The 23,875-nt window shown below is 43.0% G+C and overlaps 1 protein-coding gene across 2 annotated transcripts; it reads left to right on the top strand.

Moving 5' to 3' along the window:
• Positions 1-619: 619 nt before the first annotated feature.
• nipbla (NIPBL cohesin loading factor a) lies at positions 620-23,532 on the top strand. 2 transcript variants are annotated; one of them, XM_049762502.2, is made up of 48 exons: positions 620-1,012; positions 3,195-3,266; positions 4,344-4,496; positions 4,592-4,757; positions 5,102-5,202; positions 5,290-5,401; positions 5,695-5,858; positions 6,084-6,226; positions 6,552-6,642; positions 6,746-6,967; positions 7,039-7,278; positions 7,369-8,099; positions 8,959-9,172; positions 9,263-9,433; positions 10,318-10,491; positions 10,586-10,747; positions 10,820-10,923; positions 11,000-11,086; positions 11,605-11,836; positions 11,993-12,144; positions 12,376-12,456; positions 12,534-12,634; positions 12,720-12,849; positions 12,965-13,047; positions 13,669-13,801; positions 13,912-14,055; positions 14,126-14,212; positions 14,329-14,549; positions 14,643-14,745; positions 14,995-15,093; positions 15,189-15,335; positions 15,996-16,130; positions 16,212-16,364; positions 16,448-16,556; positions 16,705-16,835; positions 16,928-17,068; positions 17,287-17,380; positions 17,468-17,622; positions 18,312-18,402; positions 18,741-18,914; positions 18,995-19,185; positions 19,276-19,383; positions 19,476-19,676; positions 19,759-19,905; positions 20,236-20,606; positions 20,685-20,859; positions 21,459-21,656; positions 22,254-23,532. In XM_049762502.2, the coding sequence occupies exons 3-48, from the start codon at positions 4,433-4,435 to the stop codon at positions 22,614-22,616; spliced, it is 7,596 nt and encodes a 2,531-aa protein (XP_049618459.1). In that variant the 5' UTR covers positions 620-1,012; positions 3,195-3,266; positions 4,344-4,432; the 3' UTR covers positions 22,617-23,532. The 2 variants fall into 2 exon arrangements, with proteins under 2 accessions (XP_049618459.1, XP_049618458.1); XM_049762501.2 differs by having other exon boundaries at positions 10,817-10,923.
• The last annotated feature ends 343 nt before the right edge of the window (positions 23,533-23,875 follow it).

Below are 23,875 nucleotides of genomic sequence, written 5' to 3'. Positions count from 1 at the left end.
ATAGTTTGTTTCTTTGCGTCCACAGAACGTACAGTGTTTGTAACTGTAGATTGCATAATGTTTTGTTAAAATAAAGGAAATAAAAAACAAATAACTCGTGTTGTTAATATGTACAGTGAGATCCCACATACTTGTTCTGGATTTATCTGCTGATGTGTCTTTTGGAGATTGAGCTTCTTCTATTTTTTGACAAGCACACAAACACGAGAGTGTATAAATTCGAAAGTGTCGGATTTTTAAGAAACTTGTTTATCGTGAATAAAAGAAAGAAAAAGTAAAGTGCATTATTTTGAAACCAGTATTCCATAGAGATTTGTGCTTGCATAGAACGTTTTTGCTTTATCAAATAAAACCGCTGTGAATTGAAAAACTATACTTGTAGATAAGAGACCAAAAGCCGATATAATTTGAATGAATAGAATCTGCATAGAATTATATCCAATTAAATAAAAAAAATGTAGAAATGGATTTAAAGTGTGACTTTATAAACATGACTGTGGGTTTATAATATTGTCCTGCATCGCCCTCTAGCGTATCGAGGAGTCCCGTTGCGTGGTATTTCGTTTTGGCGCCGATGGAGGGAGTCACTCGTGAGAGCTTTGCTCAAGTCAGACGGCGGCACTTCCGGTCGGCATTTTGTTCTACGAGAGGAGGAGAGCCTCTTTCGGCCGATCGCAACAAATCGCAACATTTCTCCTTTTTACGCTCGGAAAAAAAAACAAGTGGCTCGCGCTCATCGCACAGGTCAACCGCGACGCCGAAGAAAGGACGTTCGCCTTCCTGATAAACGTGCAAATAATTCGGTCGCGAGCTGTGTGACGGAAGAAGGAGCGAACCGAGCCCGACCCCGGATTATTGTTGATAGCTAGCGAGCTAGCCACCTAGCTCGAACGGGGCTAGCTCGGCAGAGCCAATCCGAGTTTTCTTCTGGAGGAGAAGAAAGGGGGAGCTAGAGATACGGACACAAATCCAAGCTAAAACATTCCCCTCCCTTTGGGCGCCTCATCCGAAGGTAAATACACTCACCTATGTGCCGTCCAGTTTTTACCAATTCCGCACTTATTAACCAAAACAGTTGTGTTCGAGAGGGGGGCCACCCACGGCGTCGTTAATCGCCGACCGGGAAGGAGATGGATGCTAGCGGGGCTAGCCGCGCCAACTAGCTAGGTGTGTTTTCGCTCTTGCCCAGGCGCACGGCCTCGAAGCTGGATGTCACTCGTCGAAGCCCGCGGACCTGTTCCCGCAGCGTACGCAAACAACCTCGCCGTTTCCTCCCCGAAATACGACACAGCCCTTCACATTTAACCCTCGTCGTTTTGCTCCCATACCCAGCTCTCGACCCCAGCGTTTTATTATTATGCCAACTTCATAACATCCAAAGCTAGTCAGCGTTAGCCTTACCGGACAAACCACCCTGCCGACCCGTGGAGTGAGCTCTTTTCCACCGCATAAGTGATCGCGGCGAGCTCGGGCTTCTGGCTTTAGTCAACAACTTCGTCTAAGCACTAACTTGAAGCTTACATCTAGCTGACAATGACGGTCAAATTTGGCGTTATCATTTCAACGTGTGCCAATTAAATCTCATTAAATTATTATTAGTAATATTACGCTTGTGGACCGACCGGTGATGTTGACGACAGCCACCATTCACTGTGCATCTGCTCTCCTTTGTGCCGCCTCCTCGCCTGTCAGTCTCCCAGCTGTCATCTTTGGCCCACACGTCGAGCTCCGAGTGGGAGAACCCCACAGACGTGCTACTACGAGTTCGTATTTACAACAGCTCCCCTACCCTCATTCTTCGTCCGTTGCTCCCTTTTCTAACTCTTGCCGATTCGTGAGCGTCGACATAACAATTGGAATCACACTATGTTGTTTGTCGTACTTGTTGCATTTTATTGCAAGTCGTTCGGATATTTGCATTATTTACATTGCGTTTGCGTGGTACGTATACCAATATAGCAGAAGCTTCAAGGTCGAAACACTGTTCGATTTCTTCCTCTCGAAACACTGTTTGATTTCTTCTTTTTTAACAGGAAATTGCATTTTATTCAAAAGCTTAAGAGTGGCTCACGGGCGTGTTTTGCGTCATTCTGTTTAGTACAAGAAAAGTACAATAAATCACCCCGCTATGCACCCCTCTAAACGAAGTTGGTACTGTTTAACTGGTATGCAGGTGTAGCAAAAAAGTGAGTGAAAGCAAACTAAATCACCCCAGATTAAGTGACATGTTTAAGGAAGTTGATTTAGGGCTTTTTAATTTGTCTGTCACCCAAGTCTAAAAATAAAATGAACTCTGTATAATGACCAAGTCAAATTATTTACCCTTTGGTTCGGCCGATGTTAACTAATAAAGGGCGTCAACTTCATTTATTGCACTATTTTATATCGTCAAGTGTTTAAAAAAGTAGCACTTTATATGTGTCGAAAAAAAATGTTCCATTGTTTTTACAACTAAAGAGTAATCCTGTTAATTATGCATAGGTGGAATGCTCAAGTAAGATTACGTGGTTTGAGGGTCCTCAGTTTACAATGGCCCTGAGATATGGCTTTTCAAGTTTCCATTATTGTAAATAGCTGAGAAGTGTTTTTCATACAAATGTTTAATGTAATTATGCCTTCACCACTGCATGAGCGCAGGTTAGTGATAGGCTTGAATGATTTTGAAATATAATATAATTCTGATTTTCCCCGCTTCGATAATGTAATAGCGATTTATTATGCAATGATTTTTTCCAAGGTCCGCTACCTATACATTTTTAACAAACAATAAATTAATCTGTTTTACAATAAACATTTACAGATTTGTTATACAGGCATGCATACAGTCAGTAAGTCCTAAGTCAGATAAGAATAATGCGGACAAATCTGTGGCTTTATCGCGTCAACTTTTCATGTTTACACAAACATTCAGAGTTAAATATTGAAAAAAAAAAATAAATGGACTGCCCTGCTTCAGCCAGAAACTGAACTAGATAACATAAACGAAAGAAATACACTGTATCCAAAAAGATCAACTGAAATAGATATGTTTCTCTATCTCAAGATTAATTTGATTCTTTCTTCAGTCCTAGTTAGTGATGGACTGGCAGGTTCGGACCTGTGCGCAAATTTGGTTTACGTTGATGCTGTCAGAACGGGACTCTGTCGTAAACTCAAACCCCTTTAAAGTGCAATGTTTATTTTTTTTTTAACAGATCATAGGAAGATTTGTTTTCATCTGAAATGTCACTGTGTCTACCTGCGACGGCACAGCATTCTTCGACAAGGTATGGCGGCAATAGTTAATGCTAATTGATCCTTGTGATTATTCATGAACGCAGTCATTTTTTGCAAACTGTTTCTGTAATTACTGTATGTTTCATCATTGCATTACTCCAAAGGAGCAGTAAAATTGCAACTGCTTGGATAAGATTGCCACTTTTTACCCATTCACATGGTGGTTCAAGGACTTAACGCAATAAAATGTGCGCAATAAGTAGTTAATTTCATAATACCCGTGGGAATGAATGTGTACTTAATATGATATGTATGTACAGGATAATCAGGTTTTAGAAACTGAGAGGAAAACATGACATACCGACAAGGGCAAATTGGAATGTCAAGGACTTGTTCGACCAATTTACACTGTCACCAGCTCTGTGAATTATCGTCACAATGTAGGCGGGATTCCCATGGGATGGGAGTCAACCTTACCTTTAATAATGGGATTGCGACGGAACAGGATAAAAAGTTCACAGGAGCAGACGGGAGTGGGATTATTCAGTTGGAAAGTGAAAGAAGACAAACTGTTCAGTAATGGTAAAATGCAACTTTATTTCATGTAGCTGACCTCCAAAATGGGAGCGATATGGGAGTGGAAATCATTCTGAATGGGAGCAGGACGGGAGTGGAACTTATTTACAGATGTGAATGACGCATAATGGTGTCCATTTATGTCACATAATTTGTGAACACAGGATTTGGGTTTGCCAAGCTTTTTGAAAGGGAGAGCTTCTTGTCTACCAATAAGTGCAAAGGGCTACTAATTTGATAAAAAGAACTTCTGAAATATACTGGTACCTCACTGGTGACCCAAGCTCCCTGTGGGCACCACGTCAGTGACACCTAGTGTACATTCTAGTCTTGCGTTCTTTTCTTGACACCTTGCTCAAGTTGCCTCTGCTTAACAATTAAGTGTCATAAAAAGCCAAAGAAAAAGTACAAACTGAATCCTTCGATCAATTAGATACAACTAGTTGTTCTGTTGTACAGGACTTTGGTGACTCTACAACTAGTTGTTCTGTTGTACAGGACTTTGGTGACTCTCTGCAAATCAGCTCTTAAATCTTAATTTCCTCCCTCAGGTGTCAGGAGATGTGAGGACAGGTGTCATCCATCGGCCCCCCCGATCTACCTGTGTATCAACACACTCCCCCCCACCCTCACCTCAAGCATGAATGGGGATATGCCTCATGTTCCCATCACCACTCTTGCTGGGATCGCTAGCCTGACAGACTGTGAGTGACGCCCAACATTCCCTGCCTTAGCACACAGTTGATGAATGTCCTTTTGATGATCACTTGTCATTTTATTCCTTCGTCTCTTGTTCCAGTGTTGAACCAGCTTCCCCTTCCGTCCCCCCTCCCCGCCACCACCACTAAGAGCCTCCTGTACAATGGGAGGATCGCAGAGGAGGTCACCTGTCTACTGGGTTGCCGGGACGAAAACCTAGCTACCCAGCTTGCCCATGGCCTCAACCAGGTTTCCACAGAGCACATGTAAGTGGCCACGACAAAAAAATCTGTCCATTAAATAATCTTAGTTGCCATCCTTAGAGTGCCTTATTAGGGTCATCAATGAAAGTGTTGATGTTGGTTTTCCAGTGTGGTAGTGAGTGGTATTGCCATTTAATGCATAGTGTTCATTTATAAGTTATTCTTGCAGTTACGGATGATTGAGCGCTAACGTTAGCATTAGCTGGTGCAAAATTGGCAGAGCGCATAATATCATTCCTGCCTGTTTACCTCATTTAATGTGTCATATATCTGTTTGGTGTATTTGATAAGCCCATAAGCATTCAAGTCTTCAAAGTAGCTGCACCTTTTTTTATGTGTTATTGCAGAGAGCTAAAGGACAACCTGGGAAGCGATGAGCCCGAGGGAGACGCGCCACTGCTGCTGCAGACCATGCTGGCCAGAAACCCTGGCATCTTCAGGGAAAAAAGTACGCTGCTCAAACCACATCACTTTTCAGTGGAGTTGTAAACTCAAGGTTTAGCGTCTCAATGATTCCTCATCTTTCCTTGAACAGATGTTATGCAGCAGCCGATGGTACAACAGTACAAGATCACCCAAAATTCCATGCATAGTCCGGCCCAGTCGGCAAATTTCCAGCCGGCGGCAATTTCTCCCAATCCTTCAAGGTAGGTGGTCATCATCCAGTTGAAATGGAATCCAAATCAAAATGAAACACAGATTTGTTTTGACTTTAAATTCGGAACCTTTGCCGTCAGAGTCACGACTGTTATCAGCATCAAACACTGGCCATGTTTTTTGTACTTTTCATGTTTACTCGATTGGTAGGCAGGCACTTCCAAATATCTGTATACAAATCAATAATTACACCATGGTGATCATGTAAAAAAGTACCATTTGTCTGTAATGTGCTATTTGTGCTCTTTCTCATATTTGCCCTGTTTTCCTTTTCCCCTTTTAGTCGTTTTGTGCCCCCCCAGACTGGCTCTAGTAGTAGATACTTGGGCCAGCAAAACAGTCCAGTTCCCAGTCCATACACACCCCAGAGCCCCGCCCCTGGTTACATCCAGCAGTACCCCCACCAACAACCACCCAGCTACAACCAACATCAACAGATACAGCAAGGTGAGTCATCGTCAACCACAAGTTCCTCCAATTTTTTTGTGATTTAAGAAATCGCCTTTCGTCGTTATTGGTTAGGCTTTTATTTTAAAGTTGGCGCTCAGTGCACTGTTAAGACTGTTACCGTAGCTTAGTCATTAGACCCATTCAACTTCTTTTAGGCTGAAGCATAAACTAGCTTTTGATGATTTTACAACACAATAATGTAATGTCTTTGCTTTCTCAAAGTGTCTGTGGCCAGTCCAATGGTTCCGGGAAGTATACGAAACATCCACGAAGGCAAGGTATCAGGTATCAATGCTGCCAACCATCACCCAGACAGGCATGGCACTGACGACTACTTGAACATCGTGCACCGGCTCGGCAGTGAGGTACGATAAACTTTTCAGTCCCAATGGATTTTTCTGAATAAACCTGACAGAAAAAGTCTTAGAGAAAAAGTTGCTAAAGGGGATTGAAAAATCAACACGTGGGCATTACTATGGTCTAAGAAGCAATTATAGACGGAGAAACTCTGTTTTTAATGTTAACTTGTCCCACCGTTATGTTATAGTGGGTCGCAAGTGCAGAAGGGCTTACTCACAGAAATAGGTAGATAAAAAAAAAAAATGATCGACTTGGTAAGTGGGAAGGCACTCCTGACATGCAACTATCTGTACACAAACCCTTTAAATCTGCCCTGTGTGTTTTATTCAGGAGGGGGACTCCGCCTTGAGAAATCCGTCGTTCCCTCTGAGGTCGCCGCAGTCCGGCTGCTCCCCAGCAGCGGGTGAAGGGACACCTAAACGTAATGAATTCGGGGGCCAACATTGCTTTCACATGGGATTCATGGGTTTATTTAGTTGGCGTGGGCTTCACTTAATTTTTTCTTTTGTTCTACTGCCTCACAGCGGGTTCCCGTCCTCCGCTGATTCTGCAGTCGCCACCTCCGTATGCGCCGTCGCCGAGGGAGGGGGGACTCGACCAGAAACAGCATCTTCAGCAACGCAGGAAGATTCCCGCTGTGAAAGAAGAGAAAGACATGTATGACATTGTCAGCTCGCCAAACAAGGACTCCACCAAACTCACGCTCAAGTTGTCCCGGGTCAAGTCGAATGAGTCCGATCCATCAGGTAGGCAAACGCACACTGAGTATCGACAATATTCCAGAAATGAGCAGAGTAATCAATGCCCGATCTTTCAGGTGACACTGTGCCAGGCATGGACCACAACTCAGACAATATGGAGGCGGAACTGGGCTTCCAGCAGGTGCCTGTTCTCCAGCAGAACCTGGGAGCCCGTCACCAGCAGGCCGGGGGTGCCGCTGGTTTCCAGCCTCCTAGTTCCCCTTATGATGAGGTGGAGCTCGACGCCCTGGCTGAAATCGAGCGGATAGAGCGAGAGGCGGCAAGCGAGAAGTGTTCTAAGGAAGTCCAAGATAAAGGTACACAGGCCGTCAGGAAGTTTTTTTGGTTTGTTAAATAGAAACATGAAATCTATATTGTTTGTTGGATTTGTTTGTCTTTTTAAACAGACAAGCCACTGAAAAAGAGGAGACAAGACTCTTTTCCCTTGGAGCCCGGTGCCGGGGGACCCGGTGGTCCCACTGGGGCCCCAGGAAGCGGACCTGCAGGAGGGGGCAATGCTGGCAAACTGACCCCGCAAGAGGCCACGGCAGCAGGCAACGGTGCCAGTCGTCCTCCCCTCATGGTGAGCATCGACCTCCAGCAGGCAGGGAGAGCTGACGGCCAGCTTGACCCCTGTCTGGCTGCCCCTGTCCCGGCCCTAGAGGCCCAACGCTGGCCCGAAGAACCTGCTTGCGGGCCCGCTGCCGTAGAAGGTTCTGACACTGCCTTGCGTTTGAAACCGGACGGACGACCAGAGGTCATCAAGAACAGGGTTGATAAACATGATGGCAGAAGAGACATTCGGGAGTCGTCCAAACACAGACACGATGACAAGTCTTCAGACAGGCGGGCGGAGATGCCCAAGTCGTCGGGCCGAGGGGAACATGGACGGGACAGGGACAGGGAATCTGACAAAGATAGGAGGCATCGGAGCGAAACCGGCGATACCCGTTCGAGAAGTGACCGAGATAGATTCGGCTTTCGGGCATCCTCTGTCGGAGAGCCTGGTCGTAGCAGCCATAGGCAAGACGCTCTCAAGCCGGCTGCTGCGCCATCTGGCGCTAAGCTTCCAGATTCTTTCCCCGCTCACCTCCTGGGAGGACAAAGTGACGCACTGAAGAACTTCCAGATCCCTAAGGTGATCTGGATCGACCCAAACAGCAGTAGCTACCAATCATTCAGTTGTCACTGCCTGCAATCTCACGAAATCATGCCACCGCTCTCCCTTGTTTTCGCATTAGTCTTCTCATGTATAATCGTTTGGTTTGTATTGGGGGTTATTTTAACACATTAATCCGCCTTAAACCATTTGCAAAGTAGATGTTTTGTGTTCTTAATGAAATTGAGCATCCAGTCTATATGGGGGTGAGCAAAAAGGCACAAATCTAAAAAAAAAAAAAAAAAAAGACTCCACTGCAGTTTCCCAGTTATCAACGCACCGCTGGAGAACCTGTGGCCCGTGGGCCCTAAATCTCTACTTTTTCTCATTTGAAGTATTCATCTAAGTATTTGTCACTAGGCTATAGTGAAAACTGAGTTGCTTAGTTCATCAGTGTGCACCATTGATGTTACAGCTGTGCAATATGGACACAATTTTTAGAGAACAGATATGGAAATGTATTTTTTAATGGCATTGTAGATTGCTAAAAGTAAAATGAAACAACTATCCAATTACCAATTAATAACATTGTTTTGTGGTACGACTTTTCAAAGAATGCCGTATAGTGCAAGCAATTTGAAATAAGTTTAACAGTCCTTCAAGTGGCATTCCATTATGTTTACCAACTGTTACTAAGTACAGGAAGAGACAAGATACATCTAACAATACATACGACAGGTGATTACATCGTACAATAGATCGATATACGTCTTTATATTGCACAGCTCTAATTGACACTGTACCATTTCATATGTTTGTATGCAAAATCCAAACTGAGCTTTTGTTTTTAAGAATAATTGGCATGTAGAGCATCCCTAACTGCTTTCTCTTCTTTCAGATTAAACGTGACATGCATTGTGGCGCTCCACCTGAAAGTCCCATGTGGGGCCAGCCAAAGGTGAAACTGGAGCGGCTGGGTCTGGTGCAGGACTTTGAAAAAAGGCCGAGGCCTGTGGTGGTTTTGAAAAAGCTTTCGGTGGACCAGATCCAAAGAATCATTCGTCACAGTAGGACCGGGAAGAACCGCTTCTCCCCGGGAAAATATGGCAAAAGTAAGAAAAGCGCCGACGACTACTAATCTGTCAACTGATTTGATGTTGTCATCCTGTACCGCCTCTAATGAGATCTTGTCTTCTGTCCAGGCGGCATGGATCCGGCCATTTTGAAGGAACTGCCGCCAGAGTTGCTCGCGGAGATTGAGTCGACCATGCCCCTTTGCGAACGAGTCAAAATGAACAAGAGGAAAAGGAGTACGACCAACGAGAAGCCCAAATACGCTGAGGTCAGCTCGGATGACGATGCAAATGGAGAATGTGAGTCAACTATTTGGATTCCTGTTCAGTGAAAGCATAGTAGCTATTTGTCTTTTAGAGGTTTACTCTGTTTGCTCAAACAATGGCTGCCCCTCTTATCGGCACTGTACCTTAATTAGTCTACGGGTAGGCCATTCCCTTTGTCAAATGAGAGAATTGTGCATTTTTTGCCGACACTTACCAAGTGTCTCTGATATTCTTCAGTCTAAATGATTAAAAAAGGGATAAAGAAGACTACACACTTAAGATTCACTTGTCACACCATAGGCGGTTCTGTCTCCTCCAAAGGGAGACCAAAGGTGAGTTTGCTCTTGTTGCCTTGAGGTCACAGGGAGAAGCTAGGGATTGGAACAAGGCGGCTATTACTCACCCAAAGTGTCAAGGAAAAAAAACAAGTACCCATTTAAACATCTATTGTATTTTCGCTCACTTCATCGGCAAGCCACTGAAATCACAGTCTGGCAAAATCCGAACAGCTTGCGCATACATTTTAGGAAATAGGCAGCTCACAAAAGATTTACTTGACTGTTGAACTTAACACTTAGCAACATTCTAGAGACCCAAATATTTGTTTACATCCATTACAGTCAAGTTTAAATATGACCCCTTTAAAATCAACACCACCATCAAAGACTCATTTCTTTTCCAAAGTAAAAAAACAGTAACCGCTAGCTGTTGTTTACACACAGACATTAGATTACCTGTTGAGACAAATGAAGCAGTCTAGCTGAATCAAAGGAAGATGATGTCATGTTTTGTGGCGATTACAATTCAATTGGTTGTGATGGCATTTTACAAACGGCTCCCCGATAATACATGCCTCCCGCCATCTTCAGTTCTGGAGTGTAGTGTGTCTTAAGGTACATGTTCTTGAATTTTCACAGCCGCTAGGAAGCGTCATCGTCGGGACAAAGATAGGACATGGGACTTTGAGGAAAGAGAACGACGGTTCTCGGGCGAACACCGGAGAAGTAGTGTCAAAGAGGGCCGGCGAGGGTCAGGCAGCCGTTACCGGGACTCGTCCGAAGATGATTCGCCTCCTCCCAGCATAAGCGATGGTCTGTTTTTACAAGTGTCACGTTTTTCACGCTCTTTTGGCTTGGCATATTTTGTCTTGGCTAATGCAACCGAATAACAATTCTCCTTGATCAGTTGCCAGGAAATTGAAGATGAAGGAGAAGCAGAAGAAGCGGAAAGCGTACGAACCTAAGCTCACGCAAGAGGAACTGATGGACTCGTCCACGTTCAAAAGGTTCTCAAACAGCATAGACAACATCCTGGAGAACCTGGAGGATGTTGATTTCACCACCATGGGTAAAACGTCAAAGCGCTATCTGTTGAACCTCTTTTTTGACGTGCACTCACTTTGTGGGTTGTGCCCAGCAGCAGACGATGATGAGATACCTCAGGAATTGCTACTTGGGAAACACCAATTAAACGAGCTGGGCAGCGAATCTGCCAAAATCAAAGCCATGGGCATCACCGGCAGGGTAGTCATATCCTTAGTTCATTTCAGCTACTTTCTTTGGTAAATCAGATTATTATATTCCTTGTGTTTCTGTTTAGATCCCATCAGACAAGTTGGTGAAGTTGCTCAACATACTAGAAAAGAATATCCAGGATGGAGCCAAGCTCTCTACCATGATCAACCATGTGAGTCCCCACTTCCCGCATTGTCTCAAACTGGGCATCACACAAATAGATGAATAGACAAGAAAATAACAGGTGGTTAGGTCAGGGCTGCACAATTATGGGCAAAATGATCAACAGAACCATTTTTTTATCAATGCATTCCAAATGTAAATATTGCAGACGATCAAACGATTTAATTAAACAATTTAATGCATTTAATTTAGTAGCCACCAAAATCATCACGACTTATGTTTGATTAATTGTGCAGCCCTAGGCAAAGTTTATACGTATTGTTTCAAGCCTTTCTTAAAGCTTGTTTTGACAGAATGGTCTTGTCTCATGCAAATGAGGCACAGCCCCCTGACCCCCTCTGATGCTGGGCCAATTAGAGTACGACTTTTATTGACCTGACAACAGGACTTCCTTTCAATTAGACATTGCCTTCAAATAAATAACTGCTTGAAGACAGACAGTCTAGACCTTTCACTTATGTTCTTGAGGTAAGAAAAAAATGAATCAATTTCTCTTTGTAATGTCAGGACCACGATGCAGAGGATGAGGAGAGGCTCTGGAGGGACCTCATCATGGAGCGAGTGACCAAGTCAGCTGACGCCTGCCTCACGGCCCTGAACATCATGACATCAGCGCACATGCCGAAGGCCGTGTATATCGAGGACGTCATCGAGCGGGTGCTGCAGTATACAAAGTACCATCTCCAGAACACGCTCTATCCCCAGTATGACCCGGTCTACAGGGTGGACCCGCATGGGGGTGAGGATTGTACTTTTCTCTGATCATTATGCCATTTAAAGTTGCTGTCTGGGGAGAGCAATCATATCTAGCTTATCTATTTATCTAATCCATTTGTTATATCTATCTGTCCATCTATCTATCGCTCTCCATCCATCCATCTAATCATTCATCTAGGTATCTTGTTAAGCTCCAAGGCGAAGCGTGCCAAATGCTCCACACACAAACAGCGTGTCATCATCATGCTCTACAACAAAGTGTGTGATGTCGTAAGCAACATCTCTGAGCTCCTCGAGATCCAGCTGCTCACTGACACCACCATCCTCCAGGTAAAAAGATTGAGATCAATTTGCGTGTGTGTGTGTGCCTGGGTACATGCAGTAGTTTCACTTTTTAATACTTGATTGCAATCAATGACATTTTCGATTGCGGCCTAAAGAGATGTTCGATTTCGTCCCTGTTGGTGATCTATCAATTTTGCAACTGTCTTCATTCAGTTCCTGCTGGTTCCTCACACTAAAAGCATTTTTTTCTGCGTTTTTGTTACCCCCCCTCTCCAGGTTTCTTCAATGGGAATCACGCCATTCTTTGTTGAAAATGTCAGTGAGCTGCAGCTGTGCGCCATTAAACTGGTTACAGCGGTGAGTGTTCTGCGGTTTACGCTAAACCAACACTTAAAATTTCCAAAACACCACACTAAAAACATTTCCTCTTTCAGGTGTTCTCGCGTTACGAGAAGCATCGGCAGCTCATTCTAGAGGAGATCTTCACGTCACTGGCCAGGCTGCCCACCAGCAAACGCTCCCTCAGGAATTTCCGGTATGAAAAGATACAATGAGAGCAGGCCCTGCTTTTAATGTGAGGCTGCGACACTCATCCTATACTTTATATATACTTTCTCAAGGTTGAACAGCTCGGACCAGGATGGAGAACCCATGTACATCCAAATGGTGACTGCCTTGGTGTTGCAGCTCATTCAGTGTGTGGTCCACCTACCCAACGACAAAGACATTTTTGAGGAGCATGACAGCATGGTAGGAGAAATTACACATGCGCCTGCAGGTTGTATACGTAGTAAAACGCATGGTAGCTGCAGAAGCGCAGCTGCTCTTGCTGTTGTTTACTTTATTTTATTGTATTTATTTTCAGGTGGACCAAGATGTGTTGATTACCAACTCGTATGAGACGGCAATGCGAACAGCGCAGAACTTCCTTTCTGTTTTCCTCAAAAAGTAAGCAACTCCATTTCTATATTTTTGGTCAGAATACAGATTTTACTATTCAAGATTACAGTGCATTATCCAAAGTAAAACACTGTCTTTTATGTAATGCTGGATGCAAAATTTAAAAAAAAATATATAATTGAAAGTAAAATAAATAAACGATTATCCTCATTTTGTTCCTATTTATCACGTTCATGAAACCTTTGTCAAAATGGCAAGTAACACAAAGCAAAAGACAGGGAGAGATTCATTTTCTTAAGAAAAAAATGGAAAGTAAATTGCGGTCAGCAGTAGCTAGCGATCAGAGCTGTCATTTGAAGCCTGCTTGTTTGATCTGCAATTCAACCATGGCCTTATCAAAGAAAGGGAACACGGAGCGGCATTTTTAAGAGGTACACAGGAGCTACAATAAAGATGGTAACACACAACTGGTCAATCGCCGGAGGTTGGTTCAAATAGGTTGGGCACAGATGTCTCCCTCACACACTTCCAACACAAAAAATGGTTGGACGGCTGAATGAACTGAACTGGGCCATTTACCTTTGAAGGTTCCATTGACTAATTTGTGATTAGACTTTCGCTCACCTTCCGTTTCTAGTCTCACCGTATATTTCCCGTTTTCTTCCTCAGATGTGGCAGTAAGCAAGGAGAGGAAGATTACCGGCCGCTGTTTGAGAACTTTGTCCAGGACCTCCTCTCGACGGTTAACAAACCAGAGTGGCCCGCCGCCGAGCTGCTACTCAGTCTGCTCGGCAGACTCCTGGTTAGTGTGATCTGCCTCATTTGTTTGTTAAATGATTTTGGCCTGTGTTTATTTGTAGTTTACTTTATGTATGCTGCACAAGCCAACAAACTGTGTTTGATTTTCACCAGGTACACCAGTTCAGCAACAAGCAGACAGAGATGGCACTCCGAGTGGCGTCTCTTGACTACCTCGGTACAGTGGCCGCTCGCCTGAGGAAGGACGCAGTCACTAGCAAGATGGACCAGCGGTCGATTGATCGTATTCTACAACAGGTTCAACAAATCTATAGTTGTTAAATGTACTGAAATGTGCTGAATATTTATCCCTGTGATGTTTCTACAGTCTCAGGGTAGTGATGAAACCCAGCAACTGCAAAAGGCTCTACTGGACTATTTGGAAGACAATGCTGATACAGATGCCTCCCTCGTGGTGAGTTTTAAGCAGAATCAAAGATGGCCTCAGTGAAGCTTAATGTATGAGAGGATACTTTCTGGATGCACTGTAGTATCTAAAAGGATAAGAAATTAAGGCAAACTGCTTTCTAGTTTGCAAGAAAGTTCTACATCGCCCAGTGGTTCCGGGACGCCACAACAGAGGCGGAGAAGTCCATGCGGAATCAGAACCCAAAGGAGGATGACTCCTCAGATGGGCCACAACACGCCAAGGAGATGGAGACCACGGGTGAGATCATGCAGCGTGCTGAGAAGCGCAAGAAGTTCTTGCGCAACATCATCAAAACCACGCCAGCTCATTTCGCCACACTAAAGTAAGCCTACATTTCTTCGCACTTGTGTGATGTGATTGGTTTTATTTTTTGCTGCATGTTAGTCTTTCAACATCTTCTGCTCTTCTCTCTAAGGATGAACTCTGACACTGTGGACTACGAGGACTCCTGTCTGATTGTGCGTTATTTGGCCTCCATGAGGCCGTTTGCACAAAGCTTTGATATTTATTTAACACAGGTAATTATTGAAAACTCCTACTCTATGTTTATCACATAGTGGCATTCAGGTTTTGCTATAAATGTTATTTTTCGACTCGGTTCTCATCATCAGGTTTTCTCTTATCCATCTTACACTTCACAAAAATATGCTTACTAAGCTGAAGTGTCTTGAGAATTTTTGACTCGTAACCCATGCTTAGTGGAATAAAATAAAACATCGAATTAGCATTATTGTATCTTATTGTTTGTTTGTTTCGTTTGAATTAAGATATTGCGAGTCCTTGGAGAAAGTGCCATAGCTGTGAGGACTAAAGCCATGAAGTGTCTGTCAGAGGTGGTGGCTGTAGACCCCAGCATCCTGGCGAGGGTACTTGTCGATGTCCTTGTTGAAGACTATCACCCCATTTGACTTTCCTTCCCTTGTCATGTCGTAATCTGACACAACTTTCTCTGCATGTACAGTCCGACATGCAGCGCGGAGTTCACGGCCGCTTGATGGACAATTCCACAAGTGTGAGAGAGGCAGCCGTGGAGCTGCTGGGAAAGTTTGTGCTTAGCAGACCGCAGCTCACCGAGCAGTACTATGACATGCTCATAGAGAGGATCCTGGTAAGATTTAACTTGATCCATATTTACCAGGTTACTGTGGGCCACGTTTGATCTTCATTAATTTCATTCATAGATGAGGTTAAAATTAAAATGATAAAAATTAAAATGTAAAATAATAATTTGTTTTATTATTATATATTTATTCTATTTGAAATGAATTCTTAACCATTTTAAAACAATAAATTGCTAATTGTATATTATATCATATAATTGGAGCTGGCTAACTGACAGCATGATAAGCTGTGCACCATTCATAACGTTGTCAGGATCGTCATAAAATAAGAATCCTCTTTACTTCAATAGCTTGTGTGGTGCAATCGTATTACTACCACCCTACACCCTTTTTTGAAATGCAGAAATATGTGGCACCTATAGAAAAAAACTCTCATACTATCATACTGGAATAAATTTTCTTTTTTTCAAATGCACGCTCTTAAGATCTCTTTCCAGGATCTGGAAGCATTACATCGATATTGTTATGCCTGTTGTCATGGAAGTCAATCGGGTTCACGTGGAGTTCACCCTCCATTGCAGTCCTACACTGCCTCCTAGTGTTTGAAACATGCTCCAACACACCACTTTGTTCTAACAGCATCTGATTTCCTCTCCTGTTTAAAAAATACTTCAGGTGGTGTTTTATAATTTCATTTATTTCTACAGGACACAGGTATCAGTGTAAGGAAGCGAGTGATTAAGATCCTGCGAGACATCTGTTTAGAGCAGCCCACCTTCAGTAAAATCACAGAGATGTGCGTCAGAATGATTCGCAGAGTCAATGATGAGGAAGGGATCAAGGTATGCTTACTTCATTGCATTGGGTTGTGAACATGTTTTGAAAGATTTACATAAATCACATTTAATGTCTTTTCTTTATAGAAATTGGTGAATGAGACATTCCAGAAGTTATGGTTCACTCCTACGCCGGCTCACGACAAGGAGACCATGACCAGAAAAATTCTCAACATCACCGATGTGGTCGCGGCCTGTCGTGACACCGGCTATGACTGGTTTGAGCAGCTTCTTTCCAATGTAAGTGTTGTGGCAAGACCCTGGCAGGTTACAAAGCCATTTGTAATTTTAAGCATGACGCCGTGCTTTCCCTTTGGGGTTAGCTTCTCAAATCCGAGGAAGATGCGGCGTATAAACCTGCCAAAAAGGCCTGCGTTCAGCTGGTGGACAATCTGGTGGAGCACATCTTAAAATACGAAGAGTCTCTCGCAGGTAAGAAAGCTAATTATGGTTGTACAGCTCTGTCAAAAAAAGGCAAACCTGAAGTGTCGGTCAAATTTGAACTTTAACTAACTTTAAGGCGTTTAACCTTGATATACTTGCACGGAATGAATGTCAGTATTTTGTCTTTCTTATGCAGAGAGCAGGGGTGTGAACTCCACCCGCTTAGTGGCCTGCATCACTACCTTGTACCTGTTCAGTAAGATCAGGGCCCAACTTATGGTCAAACACGCCATGACCATGCAGCCTTACCTAACCACCAAGTGTAATGTAAGTATCCAAACGTCTCAATAAGTTCTCTGCGTATTAGCTTGCTTTGATTGCTCTTAAACCTAAACCCTCTTGTGTTGTCTTTTTTTTAGACTGCCAATGACTTCATGGTCATTTGCAATGTGGCAAAGATGTTGGAGCTGGTTGTGCCTCTGATGGAGCACCCCAGCGAGACGTTCCTCGCCACCATAGAAGAGGACCTCATGAAGCTCATCTTCAAATATGGCATGACTGTACGTTAAGGAGGCTCCACATTAATGCGCAGTACTTTCAAACCTTTACTGAGCCCAGCTGCAGAGTTTACATTCACATGTTTGATCAATCAATACTTTTTATCATTCATTTGAGAAATCGAAACTGTTATTTTATATAGTGTCATTACCCATCGGGAAATATTTGGAGTCACTGGTCTATGGAATGTGTACTATAACTATGTTCCACTTTGCTGTAGGTGGTGCAGAACTGTGTAAGCTGTTTGGGCGCTGTTGTCAACAAAGTGACACACAACTACAAGTTTGCCTGGGCCTGCTTCAACAAATTCTATAGTGAGATACACATTTCTCCATGTGTAAAACGTCTCTTTTATTGCACTTCTTGGCTCACCATTGCTGCGTTCTTCCTTTTACCTCCAGGTACACTTAATAGGCTGAAAAGCCAGCATCAAGAAGATCCCAACAGCACAACGTTGGCAGCAAACAAGCCTGTAATACTGCGAGCGTTGTTCACTGTGGGTGCTCTGAGTCGACACTTTGATTTTGACCTGGAGGAGTTTAAGGGCCCGTCAAAGGTATTTATACTGTTTTAAACCGTTCCCAGCTATCTTGATTCCTCTGTCATGTAGTTTTGTCCAAATACTCCAAAGACGAAGAACTATAGAAAGAGCCTGATCACACACCCTAGTGGAGCTATTTTCACCATGGACCTGAGTGACGCTTCCACCAACCCACACACTGTCGCTCCATGGATGATAAAAATAGCGCCAACACACTCTATATATTGTGTTGATGAAATCAGCCCTTTTTTGTGTTCTGCCCATGCTTGCTCTTTTTTTTTTCTGGCTTTTTCCCATAGCCCCAAATATGTCAAGGGTTCATTTCAGTGCTGTAATTAAGCATTATTTTAATCATGTATTCATCTCCTTTTTTTTCCCCAGTTCCTCGAGAAATCCAATTTGTTTTTAAATAAACATTTTTTAATTACCATTGTTCAGAAACAGGACATCATTTCAGATTGACAGCACAGAAAATGCACAAACTTATTATGATTGTAATTCAGGTATTGATTCGGTCTGTAACTTGTCAGAAAGTAGCCCAAATGTTTATATCGTCCTCTATTTCTATCTCCAGACGGTGTAATGGTCACATCTCTAAATACATTTGCCCATATAGTATCAGTCTGAATTTGCCCCGCCATTGTTTCACCTAGTTGGATTACACAACGTGGTGACATAAAAATTTACCTTTTTGTGGGGTATAGATCATTATCAAGGATAAGGTTCTGGAGCTTCTTCTATACTTCACTAAGCATGAAGATGAGAAAGTCAAGACCAAAGCTATCAATGGCTTAGGTAAGTGCAAAACCCATCTTTTGAGGTTGTAAACAGCAAGCAGGCATACTCATTTACTGCAGTTTGTTTTACATTTATGCCTTAGATGTCTGATTTCACTACTGCATTAGTTTAGCTTAGTGATAGACTGCGCTACATTCCGGACTGAAATCTAAAATGTTACATGGAAGAAAATTCCAAATCTTTTTTGTCAGTCAGTTCGACTTGTACTTTTGGGAAGTGTTTAACATATTCACATTTTTACTTAAGCAATTGCAATCAAAGACCTTTCCTGTGGTATTCAAGTTCAAGGAGCTTCTAACCTGCCATATCAAAATGTTGTTGCTCGCATCTTTCAGGCTTCCTCATGATCATGCATCCCAGCCAAATGTTTGTGCCTGAAGTGAAGGCCTTGTACAACGGCATCCTAGCTGACAGTACCTCATCCATCAACCTCAAAATCAACATCCTCAAAAACCTCCAAACGTACCTCCAGGAGGAAGACACAAGGATGCAGGAAGCTGATCGAGAATGTACGTTCCACAACCCAATGAAAAGCTTCATGCGCTATCTCGGTGCCCGATTGTCTCATGGGAGAAATGTGTCTTTACAGGGAAAAAGCTTTCTAAACAGGAGGATCTGAAGGAGATGGGAGATATCTCTTCAGGGATGAGCAGCTCCATTATGCAACTGTACCTGAAGCAGGTTTTGGAGGCCTTCTTCCACTCGCAGTCCAGTGTACGGCACTTTGCGCTCAACGTCATCGCACTCACACTGAACCAGGGACTCATCCATCCGGTGCAGGTAAGCCACTCATAATGATTTGATCCCCATTGTCAAACTAATATTGAAAGACAGAAGTGAAGAACACATTTCATCCTATTTGTGCGTCAGTGTGTGCCGTACTTGATTGCAATGGGAACCGACCCGGAGCCCACCATGAGGAACAAAGCCGATCAGCAACTGGTAGAAATCGACAAGAAGTACACAGGTTTTATCCATGTGAGTTGGCATTACAGTCATTCATTTAAATTCACTAGTTCTGATTCAACATTGACATACTTTTTCATTTCTCCTGACTCTTTCCTGTACAGATGAAGGCTGTGGCTGGGATGAAGATGTCATTCAACCTGCAGCAGTCCATCGAGATGTCTCGGAAGACCATCATTAGAGGTTTCAGGCAGGACGAGACCCACTCGGCGCTCTGCTCCCATCTTTTCACCATGATCCGCACCAACCGGCAACACCGGAGGGCCTTCCTCATCTCGCTGCTGAATCTTTTTGATGACAGCGCCGTGAGTATTGGCAACCTCCGAGCTTAAAGCCAAGCATTGTGATTTTTGTTTTAAGTCAGCTTATCTCCTTTTCATTGCGCAGAAGACTGAGGTCAACATGTTGCTGTTCATAGCGGACAACCTAGCCTACTTCCCGTACCAGAGCCAGGAGGAACCTCTCTTTATCATGCACCACATAGACATCTGCCTGTCAGTTTCTGGTAGCAATCTTCTTCAGACCTTCACAGAGGTAATCAAGCTAGGCCAAATATGGTGGACAAAAACAAACAGTGGAACCTCTAAAAGTGATATAATTTTAGTCCATCCAAAATTATCTGCCACAACTCTCCAACAAAACTTGGTGAGTCTTTGCTTTTGCTTTGGTACCAGTGATGGCAAAATTGAAACTAGGGCCCGACCGATATGGATTCTTTGAGGCCGATAGCAATTTTTGGTGGGGAAAAAAAATGTTGGGAAGAATTGTGTTAAACTTTGAAGGTTCCACTGGATGAGCACAACTGGTAATGATGAATGGTCACATTGTGCTCATGTGTTTTTTTTTTTTTTTCCCTCTGTTCAGCTTCTGTTAAAAGAGCCAAGGCGGAAAGAAAAGGTGAAGGTGAAGGTGAAGGAGTGGAAGAGCACATCAGATGGGGAGGATGATGGGGAAAGAATGAACTGCATCTCCCCTGGGAGCGACAAGGGGCACAACAGCGAAGACGACGACGTGGTGCAGATGCCAAAAAAGCCCAGAAAACCAGTCGCTGACTCAGACAACTCTGAGTCCGAATCAGACCTCGACGATTTGAACGTGGACGATACAGAACGAGTCATGAGGCGTCTCCCCGACAATCCCGCGAGCCTCTTGGACTTTGCCAACTCTGTTCAAGGCATCCTATTGCTGCTGGTGCTCAAACAGCATCTGAAGAATCAGTATGGATTCTCAGACGGGTATGCACTTCTGCCAGTTCTGGTATTAAACATGTGCCGTTGTTTGTAATGCTTCCTGCGTGCTTGCTCTTCCCACAGTAAAATCCAAAAGTACTCCCCAACGGAGTCAGCTAAGGTGTACGACAAGGCAGTGAACCGAAAAGTCAGCATTTACTTCCACCCACGACAAACCCTTGACTTCATCGCCAACAACATGGCGCGCGCCACGCTAACAGAAGATGTCAAACGCCGTATTGTCAAACAGTACCTCGACGTAAGTGATGATGGAAGTAATTGACATGAACTTAAAAGTGTTACTCTGTAGCTATAGGCACTCCAATTTAAAGATATTGCAGTACAACATGAGGAGAGTGATCCCAAGTTGACAAAAGTAATACCTGCACAATGCACCTCTTCGTTGATATCCCATAAATTGATTAATCACAATATTAAATAAATAAATTCTGCACTATATAAATATTCTATAGATGCAGCTAGCTGTACTATATGGAATAAAACTGTGTAAATTGGATAAAAAGTTTATCATGCGATGATAACTAGGGGAAAACCCTTAATGTTGGGTAAAGTCTGCACGACAAAGTCTAAAATTGGTTGTACAAGTTTGTGATGTGAGAAGTCACTAAAAATCAATACGAGAATTTCATTCTTATGAAAACTGGGTAAAACTTTTTTCTTTGAACTGGACAAAAGGGTAAGTTTTTTTTTTTTTAATTAGGCTGTGAATTGAGGAATTTTTTACTCGAGAAGAAGTGACCCTTATATTAAAAAGATTACGTCCAAATGTTAACTCAAATAAAAATAATTGCATTCACATTGTCTTGAAAGGGCTTTTGACATTTGTTCTGGATGTAGTTTAAGGTTCTGATGGAACATCTGGACCCAGACGAGGAAGACGAAGAAGGAGAAGCGTCGGCAAGCGCCAACATCCGAAACAAAGCCATAAATGCCCTGCTGGGAGGCTCGGGACCCTTGTTGGGACCCAGTCCGCGCAATCAGGCAGGGCCAGAGACAGATGACGACTACAGCGACAGTGACGAGCGGACTCCAGGGGTGAGACTGATGGAGAAATACTTGATCACTATCTGGCTGATTCCTCATTTGTCCAAAACCACTACATTTCAAGAAATATATATATTAAAAAAAAAAAAAGCATTTCTTGAGTTATTCAACACCACATCATTCATCTTAGTATTATACCTTATCTTGCTAAATGGTTGTAATATTTAACAAATGCAAATGTGGGCCAGTCGTTTTCCCAAACTTAATGTTAAAGGTCTAATGCTGCATTCCAGTTGGAAGTTGGATTCAGCCCATTCGGTAGGACTGCCAAATTTAGTCATCTAGTTATGACTGTCGTGGACGGCCAATTTACGAGCTGCGGGGTTAATTATTTATTGGTTAGTTGATTGATTGATTGGTGTTTCATTTATCTCTCAAAACTGCCTGGTGGTGGTTGTCTGCCTGCCTTGTGACTCACATACGCAGTCGTGGCTAATACAGTGTCATGGCTTAACGGGTGTTAATAGCAGAGTCCACAGGAAGTCTGTAATTTAAGCACTTTTTTTTTCCATTTTATATTCTCTCTCCCGCAATCATAAAGTTGCTTAATTGTGCAATCACTGTCCTCTTGACCTCTCTCCCCTATAGTCTTCCCGGAAGTCGAGACGATCGGGCGACCCGTCGGATCCGGGCCGAATGAGCGAGACGGTGGACGTGATGGACGTGATCGCTCTGTGCTGCCCCAAGTACAAGGACCGGCCGCAGATTGCCCGCGTGGTCCACAAGACTCCCAATGGCTACGCCATCCATTGGATGGCTGGCTCCTACTCGGGGCCATGGGCTGAGGCCAAAAAGCGCGACGGCCGCAAACTGGTGCCTTGGGTGGACACTATCAAGGAGTCGGACGTCATTTACAAGAAGATTTCCTTGACCAGCAACCACAAACTTAGCAACAAAGTAGTGCAGACTTTACGATCGCTGTACGCAGCACGGGAAGGAGGAGCGAGCTAATGGCTCCTGTGCTTTTGTTTTTTGTTTTTGTGTTTTTTAAATCGAATTCCCTCTCCTATCCACTCCCCTGCCGCCTCCACCAACACGGCCAAACTTCACTGGATTCTCACCTTTTCTCTTCCTCTTCCTCATTTTTGTAAGAAAACCACAAGACACTACATACTTTTACATGAGTTATTCTTTGAAAAGGACTTATTATTATTATTGTTATTATTATTATTATATGAGAGAGACTGCTCATGTTTGTGAGTATGTGTACACGTACAGAGAGGATATAGAATCCAGAAGGCATATTGAGAGGAAATAATAGGCTCCAGTTCATACTCTGTTGGAACGCTTTTACCATGAGAGAGACCTGGAAGGGGGGAGGGAGGGGGAATGTTTGGTCAACATTGTCATGGGAGCTCCTTCGCTGTTGTGCAGCCAATTCTAGTCGCTCGTTTCTACTCCCAATGTATCATAGTTTAACACAAACAGAAAAGCTAAACAATGTTTATATCTCTGAAGACAAAACTGTAAAAAAAAAAAAATAAAACCTTAAGTGAATGTTGGAAATTAGTCTTTTTGATGTTCTTATTAAAGTGTTTTTGGGAATTTATTATACTACTAGCACCTGTTTTTTCTCCCTTCCAGCTTTTAGATATTTGAAAGAAAAACAAAAAAAAACAGAGAAAATAAATCATTTTTATTTTTGTTCACTTGTTTGTCCATGCTGTACAATGGCAGAGTCCTCTGAATATAATTTATTCTATTTCGAACTACGCATGCAGTATATATGTGGCCTATTGCAGAAGGATATTTTGTAAATATAGATTTTTGTTGTTTTAGGTCACCTTAGTAATAAAAGGAAAAGGGGATTCATAACCTTTTTGGGGTGGAACAAATACTGCAATAAATTTTCTACTTCTCTTTGTCATTTGTCTCAAAGTGTCACCATGATCTTTTCATTTTTTCAAACTACTGTACTATAGCAGATACACAGACACCAATTAAATGCTGCAGAAGGTCCTCAATGTATGATGGAGTTCAGTTCTTACACAAACATGAACATGATGCAGACCAAATTGCCTCACTCAACTCACTAACTCCTGAATCATTAGTTTTGGTATGAGTAGAATTAGTATGATGTGTGGGAATTGTAGTAGTAAAAGTGTGTTTTGAAAACAATGTTGTAAACCGATTTTAAAACACCCAAGCAAATCAGAATTACATTTAAACAAGAAGTTTAACATGTGTATGATTATATTCAGTGTCCACTA

This window comes from Syngnathus scovelli, chromosome 3, assembly GCF_024217435.2.
Source record: "Syngnathus scovelli strain Florida chromosome 3, RoL_Ssco_1.2, whole genome shotgun sequence".
Lineage (NCBI taxonomy): Eukaryota > Metazoa > Chordata > Actinopteri > Syngnathiformes > Syngnathidae > Syngnathus > Syngnathus scovelli.
Note: the sequence above shows the minus strand (reverse complement) of the source record. Positions and strands in the feature narration are given on the sequence as shown.

Excerpts from the sequence above, each read along its gene's own strand:
- nipbla (XM_049762501.2), top strand. The coding sequence starts at position 4,433 with ATGAATGGGGATATGCCTCATGTTCCCATCACCACTCTTGCTGGGATC. Across the intron at positions 13,048-13,668 it reads CTTTCTGTTTTCCTCAAAAA|ATGTGGCAGTAAGCAAGGAG; the intron begins GTAAGCAACTCC and ends TTTCTTCCTCAG. Across the intron at positions 16,836-16,927 it reads ACCTAACCACCAAGTGTAAT|ACTGCCAATGACTTCATGGT; the intron begins GTAAGTATCCAA and ends TCTTTTTTTTAG.